The following is a 14,782-nucleotide window of genomic DNA, read 5'->3' on the forward strand; positions in this document are numbered from 1 at the left end:
ATGATCCAAAACTTTGTGGGGATAAAAGCATATATATACGGCGGTGCTTTTTAAAATAGGACCTCAAATTCTTTGGATTTCCTCCTTCCCTGAGAAGTCCCCTCCCCTTGAATCTGGGCAGGACAGTGATTGCTTTGACCAGTAGAGAATGGTGAAAGTGACCATATGAGCTACTGGGTCATAAAGGGCCATACAGCTCTGAGACACTTTTGGAGTGAGCAGCAACACAGGAAGTCTGACTCCCCTGAGGCCACTATGCTCAAAGGCAATCCAAGCCTCTTGGAGAGGCCCAATGTAGGTTCTCTGGTTAACAGTCCCAGATGTGCCCAGTCTTCGCGAGTTATTCCAGTCCAGGAACCAGCCATGTGAGTGAAGAAACTTCTAGAGAATGCTAACCTCCTGCCATTAGAATCTTCCCAGCTGAGGCTCCAATAATCATGGAGCAGAGACCAGCCATTATTGTGATGTCTTGTTTTAATTTCTGACCTGCAGAACCCATAAGTATAAAGGGTCATCTGTTTTTTTTTTTTTTTTTTAAAGATTTTATTTATTTGACAGACACCAATCACAAGTCAGCAGAGAGGCAGGGAGAGAGAGAGGGGGAAGCAGGCTCCCTGCTGAGCAAAGAGCCTGATATGGGGCTCGATCCCAGGACCCTGGGATCATGACCTGAGCCAAAGGCAGAGGCTTTAACCCCCTGAGCCACCCAGGCACCCCAGAACCCATAAGTATAATAACACAGTTGTTGTTTTAAGCTACTGAGTTCGGGGTGATTTTTTTTTCATAGCAACAGACAACTGAACAGTAAGCATATGTGTGTGTGTGAACATATGGTATACATACTCCCACGCACATGGAGGGAAAAAGATACCAAATTTACTCACCAAATGTAATTTCAGATTACGGGTGTTTTAATTTTTTTCTTTTCTTCCTACACATCTCAAATTACAATGTCTATATATTGCTTTTGGGCATTTACATTTTCAAATGTAAATGAAAGTAGAAGCAACAGTATAACGAATCCCCATGAACTTAACATTCAGCTTCAATAACTGGCAAACGTTTTGCCATTCTCTACGTATTACTTTTTAAAAAGAAAGAAACCCACAATAAAAAATATCTTTATCTTTTCCTGAAATAGAAAGAACTGATGTTCTCTTTAACGAACTTGATGTTCTCTGATGTCATCTCCTTAGATGACAGTCAGATGGTTAGCAAAAGATCTGGGAAAAAAACAAAAACCAAAAAAACCCCAGAACTAAGCAGGGCTCTTACTATTTTTCAGACCTTCTATATGACGCAGGCCATGCAAAAGCAGTGTGGAGAGATAAGAACACTGACCTTTGACCTTCCACCACTGCTGGGCCCCAGGGTCAGGGCTCTTTTTCCAGGGGGAAAATAAGAGACTCTGCTTCTTTTCCATCTTGAATAAACACAATCTTTCAACCCTGCCACTCAGTTTCCTTTTCTAAATGGTCTCTACCTTCTGTTGAGCTTACATTAAATGGGTTTAAGAAACCAAGTGGCAACGTCCTTTCAGAAAGAGTCACATCATCCAAAGGAATGTCAAAGAATGCAGCAATTCTAACCATTTTCCAAGTGTGGAAGGCAAACCATGCCCTGGGCTGGCATGGCCCAGATGCCGAGAACAGAGATGATCCTTCAGAAAAACTCTGTAGCAACCCATGGCAGTTTATCTGGCTGTTCACTCGTTCGTTCATTCACTCATGTAAATATTAGTGGCACCTACCCTTTGTCCACACAGTGCTAAGAAGAAGAGAGAGACAGGGTCTACCCTCAAGTAGCTCACAGACTGGCAGGGAGAGGGGCTGGGAAACACCTAGGCACAGAATACACTGACAAAGCCACACAGGGGGCTGGGGGATGGGGTAACACCAGAGCCAAAAGGTTCAGAGGGACAGAAGACTGCATGTACAGTGAGAAGCACATTCAGGGAAGGACTGGCAGCTTCACTGGCCAGAGCACAGCTGTGAAGGAACGAAGAAGTAGGTAACAGGAAAGGGTACAGAAATTAACCAGAGGCCGGCTCCCACAGGATTTTATACACCTTACTAGAAAATTCAGATTCTCTCTCAACACTATGAGTAAACAGTCAAATTCTTTAGATTCTCATGTTAGATTCTAGCGACAGATGGAGGTGGGGGTGGGGGAGGCAGGAGTTTGGCTTTTGTTTCCCTGTTTCAACAAGGAGGGCCAAAACCAGGCCCAGGCAGCACGCTAACCCCTGAAAGGCCCGTGCAGACACTACCAGTTGAACACAAATGCCCCCAAGCCTAAAGGTGGCTTCCAAACCCTTCTCAGTTCAGCACTCTAGACAGCTGCGGCCATCATTTGAGCTGGCCTGCAATATTGCACTTAATTGCCATCCTGGGGCTAAATTATAAGGCCTGTGGGAGGAGGAATTTTTTCTGCTTTCGTCACAGCTAAGCCCCAGTGCTTAGCACAGTGTCTGAGGCACAGCGGCTGCTCAGTGAGTCTTTCCTTCTTTTTTTCTTTTCTTTATTTTTTTATTTGTCAGAGAGAGAAAGAGCACAAGCAAGGGGAGCAGCAGGCAGAGGGAGAAGCAGACTCGCTGCGGAGCAGGGAGCTAGATACGGGGCTCGAGCCCAGGGCCCTAGGATCACGACGTGAGCCAAAGACAGATGCTTAACCGACTGAGCCACCCAGGCGCTCCTCAGTGAACGGAACTGAAGCCAGGGCTCCTGGCTGGCTCAGTCAGAAGAGGATGTGTGACTCCTGATCTCAGGGTTCTGAGCTGGAGCCCCATGTCAGATGTAGACATTACTTAAAAATGGAACTGCATCCTTCCTCAATCTGCCTTTCCTAACTCGTGAGCCTGATCCCCATGTCCTCCCGCCTGCTATGGGTACCTGCCTCACACGGTTCAGCACTGAGAATGCGGCACTATGTTCTACACTTTCCCCAGTATTTCCTAAAGGCTGGCTAACTAATAGAGTAAATGAGCAACGATGTGAATGGAACAGCTGTGTATTCACAGCACGTGAAGGTAGGCGGCTGATGCAGACTTTCCAGTATCACTAGAAGGAATTGGGGGAAATATCTTTGAGGTTTTCACAGCAGCACCAAGACCTCTTAGCAAAGGTCTTTTCCAAGAATCTTTCTAAAGTAAATGAGTCCGACAATGTAAGCCTGTGGAGTTACTCACTATGAACTTACTCCATACCTGCTTATATCGCCTCTTCTGAATATACTGTGACCATGATTTGATACACTTGCGTAGCAATGTTATTCTGAAATAAAACACATAACATAACACATACTGCCTACTTCATGTCCAGGTTTGGGTTTTAAAAATGTTGTTTGTTTTTAAGGCCAAAATATCTGGGTGTAGTTACATCTTCAGCGTTGAAGGCAACCTGTCAGTTTCATTCTAGGACAGGGGAAAAAAGAACCTATCATTCGACACAACATCTGTCAGCCACTGGTTTCGGACTACGGCTTGCCCCCAAATTTTGACAATTTTCTTATAAACCTAATTATACCACCAAGCACAGTGTCTCTGGAACCTAGGTAATACGTACGAAATCCCCTATCATGAACTTTCTGGGGCCTGTGTTGGGACCACCTGGGTCTGTGACAGGCTCCTTCCACCAAACTGATACCCAGGGTGAGAACTGCCTTCAATTCTGTAAACCAGGATTTAAAATAATGACTGACCCTAGTAACTCCAAATATAGTTAAATATTGAGATTCTCACCGACTTATTAAAAAAATGTTCCAAAACAGGACCTCTATGTGAATTCAATTGATTGGCTTATTGGCTGCAGGGAGGGTATATTGAATATTTCCCGCAGGGAGAAAGTGAAGAGTAGTTACCTCTGAAGAGTAAGACTAAGGGATCAGAGGGAGGGATCCAAGCAACTTTTATTTTTCACTTTATGCCTACCTTCCTATACACTGAGTTTTCCTTATAGACATGTGGTGCTTTTATTTAAAATTTGGGACACTCTCCACTCTTCCAGAATAAGACACTTGCCTGAGCCTGCTTTTTAACACTATCAGTGCTTGAATTCTAAGATGTGAATGTCACTAAAGCATGAAGGATTGAGGCAGGGAGCTAGCTGGCACATATTCCGAACTATGGTGACCAAGAACCAGTACAAACATCTCTATTCTACCTCTCATCTAATGAGCCAAAAGGGAAACACAAGCTTAGGAACCACTGATTTATAGCAGGGCCTTTCTGAAGCTGGCCAGCACTGCAAGGAAGGGTAAGTGCTCTCTCCAAGAGAACAGTCAGTCAGTCCCTGGAGAGCACAAGGAGAAGGCCCAAGCCCCTACCTGCAGTGGTCCTGGGCAGCACACAGTGAGGGAAGCTGCGCTCTCTCTTCCCTCTGCTCAATCCGAGACTGCCAGAGGTTCCAGAATCTGTGCAGCAGCTGAAGCAAGACAGAAAAGAAATGGAAGTTTAATTATTAAGGCAAAAGGTGAAATGATCTCTCCTAACCTATTAGCAAATCCTTGCCCCGAGAGACTATCAGCTCCCACAGAGGAGGAATTATACCTCAATTTGGAGTAGCCGACATATAACAGGCTTGCAAAATAATTGTGGCTAAGTTATACAGAGCTATTCTAGGCCAACATAAAAGGCAAAAAAATGAATTTCCCTGTCTACGGAAATCAGAATCAAGACGCTGAAGCTATTCCTCATCTGGGCCTCAGAGAAGACAATGCCAGTTTGTTTATTTTTTATTTTTTACTTTTTTTTTTTGTAAAGATTTTATTTATTTATTTGACACAGAGAGAGAGCACAAGTAGTCAGAGAGGCAGGCAGAGAGGGGGGGGAAGCAGACTCACTGCTGAGCAGAGAACCTGATGCGGAGCTTGATCCCAGGACCCTGAGACCATGACCCGAACCGAAGGCAGAGGCTTTAACCCACTTAGTCACCCAGGCGCCCCTTTTAAATTTTTTTTTTTAAGATTTTATTTATTCATTTGACACACAGCGAGAGAGATCACAAGTAGGCAGAGAGGCAGGCAGAGAGAGGAGGCGAAGCAGGCTCCATGCTGGGCAGAGAGCCCGACGCAGGGCTCAATCCCAGGACCCTGGGATCATGACCCGAGCCAAAGGCAGAGGCTTTAACCCATTGAGCCACTCAGGCACCCCGACAATGCCATTTTATTTTTATTTTTTAAAGATGTTATTTATTCATTTGACAGAGAGAGACATAGCAAGAGAGGGAACACAAGCAGGGGGAGTGGGAGAGGGAGAAGCAGGCCCCCCGAGGAGCAAGAAGCCTGATGTGGGGCTCGATCGCAGGACCCTGGGATCACAACCTGAGCCGAAGACAGACGCCCAACGACTGAGCCACCCAGGCGCCCCAACAATGCCATTTTAAAAGTTAAAACTGATCTTATCACCTCTGACTGCTCCTGATGTAGTCTTGCCAAAAAAAGTGCTTAACTTCAATCTAATCAAGCCCTTAGATCAAACTTCTAATTTATAGGAATGACATTTAAAAAAGGAAAAATCAAATGACATCAAATGGAAACAGATAAACTGAGAATATGGAATATTGTATAACGCCAAATAGCTGGCCTTCCTTTTCCAAAAATCAGTGTCACTGAAAAAAAAAAGTATACATTACACTAAGTGGAATAAGCCAGGCACAAAAGGGCATGTAAATATGAGATCCCTAAAGTGGTCAGGTTCACAGAGACAGATAGAAGAAAGGTGGCCGCCAGCTGCTGGGGGCAGGGGAGAGGAGGAGAATGGGAAGTTATTGTTTAATGGGGACAGAGTTACAGTTTTGCAAGATGAAACAGGTTCTGGAGATGGATGGTGGTGAGGATTGCACAATGTGCATGCACTTTGTGTCACGAAACTGTTCTCTCAACGATGGTTAAGATGATAAATTGTTATGTGTATTTTACCACAATTAAAGAATAAACGTATTAAACAAAAGAAGTGGAGAGGGGACACTATTATTAAGAGCCTCATAAGACATAACCAGATACAGTAAGTAATCAGCCTTTGGTTGAGTCCTGGTTTAAAACGGAACATTTTGGGGCACCTGAGTGGCTCAGTGGGTTAAAGCCTCTGCCTTCAGCTCAGGTCATGATCCCAGGGTCCTGGGATAGAGCCCTGCGTTGGGCTCTCTGCTCAGCGGGGAGCCTGCTTCCCCCTCTCTCTCTGCCTCCTAGTAATCTCTGTCAAATAAATAAAATCTGGGCGCCTGGGTGCCTCAGTGGGTTAAGCCTCTGCCTTCGGCTCAGGTCATGAACTCGGGGTCCTGGGATCAAGTCCCGCATCGGGCTCTCTGCTCAGCGGGGAGCCTGCTTCCCTTCCTCTCTCTCTGCCTGCCTCTCTGCCTACTTGTGATCTCTCTCTGTCAAATAAATAAATAAAAATCTTTAAAAAAAATAATTAAAAAAATAAAATCATTTTAAAGATTTTATTTTTTTAATTATTTTTTTAAAGATTTTTATATTAAAACAAAAAAACAAACAAAAAAAACCCGGAACATTTCAGGAGCAACTGTGAAAATTTGGATATGGGCTGGGTACTGGATAAGATTAGGGAATCACTGTTCATTTTTTTAGGGATGGTAACGATACCGTGGTTATGAAGGAAAATGTGATTTTTGGACAATGCAGGCTGAGATGTTTAGGCATAATGTGTCACAATGTCTGTTACTTACTTTGAAATGATTCGGAAAAAAAAAAAGAAAAAGTAGTAAATATTAACAATTGGCTAATATTTGAATTGTGATGGTAAGTATAAGGTGTTTATTCTACTATTCTTAAATTCTTCCATACGTTCGAACATTTTCATAATGAAAAACAAAACAAAACAAAACAAAACAAAAATCCTCCTACACCCAAAAACATGATCTATAAGTAGAGATAGAATGTTTGTTGCCCTCAGGTAACCAACCACTGAAGACAAGAGACTTACAGTGCAAATACAACCAAAGCCGCCTGGAATGCAAAACTCAAAGTGTACTCCCCAGGTCAGGGTTGGAATCCACAGTCCCTGACCCCTGAGTCAACTATCAAGTTTCTTTTTTTTTTTTTTTTTTTTTTAAAGATTTTATTTATTTATTTGACAGAGAGAAATCACAAGTAGATGGAGAGGCAGGCAGAGAGAGAGAGGAGGAAGCAGGCTCCCCGCTGAGCAGAGAGCCCGATGTGGGACTCGATCCCAGGACCCTGAGATCATGACCTGAGCCGAAGGCAGTGGCTTAACCCACTGAGCCACCCAGGTGCCCAACTATCAAGTTTCTTAGCAAACAGATTAAAAAACGGATTAAACTAGGAAAAACCAAGGGCTCCTCTACCAGCTGGTAGGGGTAGCCAGAGAAAATGGACACTAAGGTTTTGGGGTATGAAAGGTTTGGGCAAATCTCAAGGCACAAAGGTTAAAAGAGAAGATAAGGAACAAGAGCTTCCTCCACACAGATGACCCTCACCATGATGTCATGCTGCTGGTGAGCAAGGTTCTTTCTTATTTGCTGGAGATGGGCATGCGTCACATTGTCTTTCAGGGCTCGAAAACAGAAGTGCTGTGAATAGAAGGAAGGACACAAGCAGTTACAAACCAGCAGCGTGTGTACCAGTAAGAGCAGCACCCGAGTACAGTAGGGAGAGCCCCGGGCACAGATATTCACAGCTGTTCCCGGATCCCGGAGTGTTTCTCTGCTTTAGGATTCACCTGGGAGTCTGATACACAGTAGGCACTTAATAAGTAGCTGTTGAACTGCTCCCTGGCTATCCACCAATACTGCCCTGGAACAAACACACCATCGCCTCTGACCAGGAGAGATCCCCGTGGCCCAGACAAGAACTCGACAGACAAAGGTTAAAGACATCAACTCTGCCTCTCAGGAAAAGACTTAGATTATGGTGGGGTTTTTTTTGTTTGTTTGTTTTCTTTTTAAAGCCATGTTGGCGGTGGGGTGGGGGTGTCCAGTGTGCACACTTATGCAATTCCAAATGTAGTTTTGCACGAGCAGAATAGAAGGAAGAGAAGGAAGTGGTGAGTAGGGGGGTGTTGAGTGAGTAGAGGGGTTTGGGGCAGTGGCAAGACGTGTGGGACTGGCTCCAGCTCCATCTACACTGCCTCGCATGTGACCTAAGTAAAGCCTTTTATCCAATGCCCTGGGTTCCAGCCCTCTGAGACAGAAGTGAAGCGATCAGAGGTTTTCATATTGTGCTTTATAGAACCCAAGGCCCTTAAATGTGTCTGAAGACCTCCTCATGTGGTGAGGGTCGGGAAAAGCAGCGGTAGATGCTTCACCCACAGCATCTACTTTGATCGATTTTACAGATGAGGCTCCCAACACTAAAAAGGGAGTCCGCCCTGGGGGTCATGAGTTCAAGCTCCACGTTGGGAGTAGAGGTTACTTAAAAAAAAAAAATGAAGGGGGACCTGGCTGGCTCAGTCAGTAAAGCACGTGACCCTTGATCTGAGAGTTGTGAGTTCAAGTCCCATGTTGGGTATAGAGATCAATTAAACATAAAATCTTCCAAATAAATGAATAAATAAATAAAAAGGAGGCTGACCATGTGGATAAAAAAAAAAATGCAGGACTAGATCATCTCCAAGATTCCCTTTTATTTCCAGAACCTTCTGATCTCATCCATGAACTTTTCTGATCCAAAATGAAAACAGGGACACTTGGAATAGAACAGGGTTTCATGAGTGAAGCTAATCCCACAACCAGATACACCTGAACAGTCTGCTGTGTGCCTGGGTCCTCCAAACATGAAGGCCTGAGCAAGGCTGCTAAGTATGGCTACTCTGTGTAGACAGGCTTTCTATTAAAAGGTTGCGTTCTCCTTATCATATACTTTACATTTTATAGAGTGATTTCTCCCCCCAGTTTCTTGAACATGGTACCTTCACATCTTAGGACTTTGGCCAGTTGTGCTGTTAAATATTAACCACTCAAATTTTGGCAGTTCTGCAAAGAAAAAAAGAGCCTCAGGAAGCTTCCACACACTTACCAGCAAGCTGTGCCTCCTGTGTTCTTCCACCACCTTCCACTGGGCCGCTTCTTCAGCACACAGCAGCATGTCTGGCAGGGAGTGAAGGCCCCTCATCTCAAAAATGTCCCCACCCCCGCACACTGCAATCCTAGGGACCCAGCAGAAGGGTCTTGGCTGTGGGGGATAACAGGTGGGCTGCCGTCCACCTCTGTCTCCTCCTGATGACCCAGAGAAGAGGAAGCAAAGGGAAATTGAGTTGCTTATCGAACAGTTGGCCTTGCCTTTCTCCCCTCTGATGCCCATTTGATGACAGGCAAAAACAGTTAAGATAAATTGCCACAGATTACAGTAAACATTTCCAAATCATGCCATCTAAAGAATTCCTGTCTTCCTGCAGCCTCTGTTGGGTGCCACAACCCAGTCCAATGTTTCAGGTAAAAACCTTGGAGTTATTTTCAAACCTTCTCCTCCCACTCCTTCCATCTGGGCTGCCAAGTCCATCTGCTCCCCTCTGAGGTATCTCGGGCTCTTCTGTTCCCGCGCCCAATGCCCCGCATGACATCCGACTTGCCCCTCACACAGACTGGCGAGAGCCTTGCGTAACTGCTCCCCCTGAGCTGGCTTTGCCCCTGTAACCCAGTCTGTCCCCTCACATACAAACCTGCCACATCACTTCTCTTCTTACACACCTCCAGGGGTTCCCCAGTGCCATCAGGAGAAAGCCCAAGCTTCCAACCACCGTACGCAGGGCACTACAAGCTGGCCCCAGCCCACCTCCACCTGTGTTGCCCTACCGCCATCTACGCCCCTTGACTCACGACAGACCCCCCTCGCTGTCCCTGGGTCTTTTCCTCACTTTTACCTGTGTAAATGCCATTCCTTCCACCTGCAACAACACCCTCCCCAACTTCTCTGCTAGGTGACCTTGTCACCCTCTAGGACAAAGCTCGAATCTGCACAGTAGCTCCCACAGAATGTGATATGGACCTTTATGACAGCACTTTCTGCACCACATTGTAAAGCCCTGTTTTCATGTCTCTTTACCCCACAGACAACCAACTACTGTTCACCTCTGAGCTTCCCTATATTCCAGAACTTAGGCAGGAGGCTAAAACAAAGCAAGAGTCTGCGGACAGATAACGTGTGGATGGACATTGAGGGTGGTCCAAATCTGCATAGCTGGGCACCTAGTGTAGCACGTGTCTAGTGCCAGAGGCCCAGGTCCAAAACTCCCAGCTCAGCCAATGATCACCCATGACTTTGACAATCATTTAAACCCCTGAATCTCTGTTTCTTCATCTGTAAAATGGGGATAGTGACATCTACTCCACTGGGTTATTTTGAGGATTAAAGAGATAACGCAGAACGTCTGCATGTGGTAAAAGACACTGGAACCTATGGTCATAACATTAGAGCTGAAAAAAAAAAAAAAAGACCACCTAGTGGGTAGAGAAAAGTAACGAAATGACAATGTAAAATTAAGGACAGTGGGATTACCTCTCTGAAGGGGAGAAAAGGGAATGCAATGAGGGATGAGCAGATAGGGTATTAGCAATGTTCTAATTTTTAAGTTGGGTGGTAAGTATATGGGTGTTCATTTTATTACTATTCATTAAACTGTAATGTATGTTATACATACTGTTTTGTAAGTATACTTCCAGTTAAACAGAAACATTTTAAAAAGAAATCAACAGACATCAGGACCATCTTCTATTGTTCAGTAATGGTTTCCTACATATCCCCAGCCCTTTGTCTTACAGGCTGCTGAGCTCTGGGGAGGCCCTGCTGTGGTGGTAGAGGAGGTTGGGGGTTGGGGGGAGGGACAGATGAAAAGGATACAGTGTTTCCAGTGAGTGAATGCCCGCCTCAGAGCCATCCTCCGGGCCAGCCCCTCCACCCTGGCTTGCTGGGTGTACAAGCTCTCCTTCCGCTCCCAGGCCCACTGCCAGTCACAGAAGCGTGTCTGGAGCACAGTGACCCGGTGGAATCGCTCAGCCATCTCTGCAACAAAGAAAATCACCACGTGCTGCACCCTGCAAGGTTGAGATGAGTTGGAAGCATCTTTCAGATAAGCTGTACCCTACTACCTGCGGACAGCAGGGATTCAAGGCTGTTCTTACAAAGCATCCTAAAATCAGAGTCTGTTTAGGCATGGGAGGGCTATTTGGAATCCCTTAGTTATTTATACCTCTTCTTTCCAAGAGAAAAGGTCTGTTATTTTAGGAGATGCTATAAAATCAGTTATAGCAAAGAGTTGAGGCTTCTAGTTAGCTACTGAGGAGCTGGAATGGCACCTGCTGCTTTCAAAGACTCTTTCAAACACTCAAATGACTCTTACTTTTGACTCTTACTCTTTGTCTCTCGGGTAGGACTTTGGGGAGTGAGGTCAATGACACAACTTGGTCACCATGCTGGCAAAGATGTTTGCTAGCTTTCAGCCAGGCTGATCCTGGCTGCCAGGGTCCCCTGCTTTTAACACTAATTAGCCAATGGTCTGATGAATTAACTCAAGTCCAGGAAGTGGGAGGGAATTGGTCCTGGAATTCGATGCTGAAATGAGAGGCACATTAGTCTGCAGCTTATCACACTAAAGAGTTTAATGTCTTCAGCTTCTAGGCTTGGGCAATCAGAAAGTGGGTCTTTGGCCGTTATCGTCAGACAGACACATTCAAACTCTCCCAAGAGACAGTGCTGGCCTGGCAACCCGGGAGTTTTCTGCAGGGAGGCCGAATTGAAAGCCAGCCAGCGTCTAGCACACTGCTTGACTCACTTCTGTGTGGGCTCCAGAAACCAAAGTACAAAAAGTACCAACAATTGTGACCTATGTATTATCACTTATGAACACTAACTGGGAAACTAAGCTATAAGAATAGTGTTAAAAAAAAAAATCAGGGATGCCTCGATGGCTCAGTTGGTTAAACCTCTGCCTTGGGTTCAGGTTATGATCCCAGGGTCCTGGGATTAAGTTCCACTGGGCTCCTTGGTCAGCAGGGAGTCTGCTTCTCCCTCTGCTGTGCTTGCTCTCACTGACAAATAAATGAAATCTTAAAAAAAAAAATCAACATCATAAACCATCACTGGGGAGACATAGAAACAATCCAAATGTCGAAAGAAGGATGGCCAGATAGTTTATTAAGGTAGACCATTCCACAAAATGCAGACAATAAAAAAAAATTTATGAAGACTACTTAAAAATATAGGAAATATTGTTAGTTGTGGAGGAAAAAATCAAGATACAAAGTTTTAAGTATCATATTAATCATAATAATCACACTACTTATAGGAGGATTAAATCCTATTGAGAAAATATACGTAATAAATAAAATCTTTTAAAAAAGGGGGGCTGCCTGGGTGGCTCAGTCAGTTTCATGTCTGTTTTTGGCTCAGGTCATGATCTCAAGGTCCTGGGATGGAGTCCTGTGTCAGGCTCTCGGCTCAGCGAGAGCCTGCCTTTACTATGGCTCCTGCTCCCTGCTCCCTCCCTCCCCCTCTCTACCTCTCAAATAAATAAATAAGTAAATAAATAAAATCTTAAAAACAAAACAAAACAAAAAGGAAAAAAATATGTGTGGAAGAGAAGGCCAGAAGGAAATAACTTAAATGTGAATTGAGGATGATGTATGTTTCTCCTTGATCTCTTCCCCCCACCCCAAATTTGTGGCATAATATGATTATATCTCTTCTAAATAAATTTGCAGCACTGGCAGCGCAAGAGTGGAAATTGTGCCATGCCCCTCTGTCTCTAGAGCCTGGGACCTTCTGCTCACCTCTCCGCTGTCTCTTCACTCTTCGGGTCCCCAAGTATTTGATCCAGGCCTTCAGGGATTTACACTTTTGCCAGTGCTGATGGTGTTTCACTGCCAAGACCATTTTCCGTCTCTCCTTCTGGACCTGCAGGAGCTGTTCCCACCACCATGACCAAGCCTGAAAACCAGAGAAAAGGAGACAATTAGAGAAGAGGCAGGAAAACAGATGGGAGGTATGGGTGAGGGAAAAGAGAAACAGAGACACACTGGAGAAGCTAAAACTGGAAACGACGTGGCAATGTTCAAGGAGGATCATGATCTATGGGAATTTGCAGTGAAGGGCTTTTTAAGAAGGGCATTTACTTCCAGAAGTAGAATGGATGAAAGAACAATGAATGAAAGAGCAACAAGGGAAAGAGGAATAATAACATCAACTAGTAGACAAGAGGCAGGGACAACCCAAGGGGTGATATACTTAAATCTGACCTGGGACAGGGGAGGGTCTGCCTTTTCCTTCCAAGTGGGAGGAAGCCTACTGTCTCAAGCACATTTGTTTCTGCGAAAGGTTAGCTATGGAGGCTGAGGGCCTACAGAAGGATTCCCTCAAGACCATCTATAGATGTGCACCCTTAGCAAAGTCCTTGTGTGTGCTTGGCAATATGCATCCCTAGTCTGAAGCGGAAAGTCTCAGATGACGACCTCATTATCTTCCCTCCTTAGACCTGTAACACCTCTTCTCCTTTCCTTCCTCTCAGCTGAATACCATTCTTCCTATTTCACCAAGAAAATAAAAGTGATCAAAAGAGAATTTTTCGCAAGCTCCTTCCCCATCTACCCACCCACCTGCCCACAGGCTCTGCCTTCTCTCTGGCTACTTTGAATAAAGTGTCTATGCTCTCTTCAATCAGAAGTCACTCCCAACTATGGACACATCCCATCGTCTCTGACCTTCTCAAGCTTATCACTGGCAAATTCCCCCTTCTGCATCATAGATTCTCACCCTCTACTAGCTTTTTCTAAAGCAGCATATGAATGTGCTACTATTTCTCCCATCCTCAAAAGCAAATCTCTTCAGGGATACAACCTCTGATTGGACCCTAGACCTGCCCATAAAATAGCAATAATCTATGGTTTGAATATGGCCTGTACTTTAGATATTATATCAGTATTCAATGTCGTGAATAAGATGATATTGTGATTATGTAGGAGAACGCCTTAATTTTAGGAGACAGAAGCTGAAGTATTTAGAGTTAACATTTATGTCTGCAACTTTAAAGCCACTCAGGAAATGTGAGAAATGTATTGTTATACTTAGAGAAAGCAAATGTGGCAAGATGTTAGCAAAGGGTTAAACTAGTGACTACAGTATCTACCTTTTCCGTCATTTGGTATTTGTCAAAAATAAAAAGTTGGGTGGAAAAAATTAGGGTCACAGAAATACTTTCGGAAAGGAATAAGTCAGATTTTTGAGCAAGCCACCACTAGACCACTTTGGCATCCAGCTAATTCTCAAGTTCTTTCCTTTCCAGACTCCTCAAAAGAGTGGACTATTTTCTAATTTCTCTTCCCCCAGGCAGGCTCTCATGAACCCTCTCCCCTTCAGGCCTACTGAAACTATTCTTCCCAAGCCCATCAACGATCTCCACATTGTTCAATCCAAAGGTCAAATCCCACTCCTCACCCTCCCTGACCTGCCAGAAGCATGTGATGAGGCCAGTCATGCCTGTGGATTCTCCAGGCTACCTGCAGTCTCACCTTTATTCCTCCCAGGCTGGGTCCTGCAACCCCTCTTCTAGCTATGCTTACTCCCTGTGTGCTTTCATGCAGTCTCATGACTTTAAATACCAACTGCAAGCTCAGGACTCCCAAATTTACAGTTCGGGTCTCGACCCATCCTCCATACTCCCCAAATATCCAACTGCTTCCTGTACAATTCCTTGGGGGATATTCAAAAGGCCTGTCAGGCTGCAGATGCGGCGCTCAGAATGGAGCTCATCTTTCCGGACAAAACTGCTTCTCCCTCCATCTTCCCCATTTTACTAAATGGCCATTCCACTGTTCCA

General features: G+C 44.8%; 1 protein-coding gene across 1 annotated transcript in view; it reads right to left on the reverse strand.

Annotated features, from left to right (window-relative positions):
• SFI1 (SFI1 centrin binding protein) overlaps nt 1–14,782 on the reverse strand; it is an 88,979-nt gene that overhangs the window by 25,973 nt on the left and 48,224 nt on the right. The window contains 6 exon segments of the mRNA XM_082697846.1: nt 3,206–3,272; nt 4,324–4,421; nt 7,455–7,547; nt 8,992–9,062; nt 10,813–10,974; nt 12,741–12,897. Of these exon segments, the coding sequence (XP_082553972.1) occupies nt 3,206–3,272; nt 4,324–4,421; nt 7,455–7,547; nt 8,992–9,062; nt 10,813–10,974; nt 12,741–12,897 (648 nt within the window).

The sequence above is a fragment of the Mustela nivalis genome, assembly GCF_964662115.1.
Source record: "Mustela nivalis genome assembly, chromosome: 14".
Classification (NCBI taxonomy): domain Eukaryota; kingdom Metazoa; phylum Chordata; class Mammalia; order Carnivora; family Mustelidae; genus Mustela; species Mustela nivalis.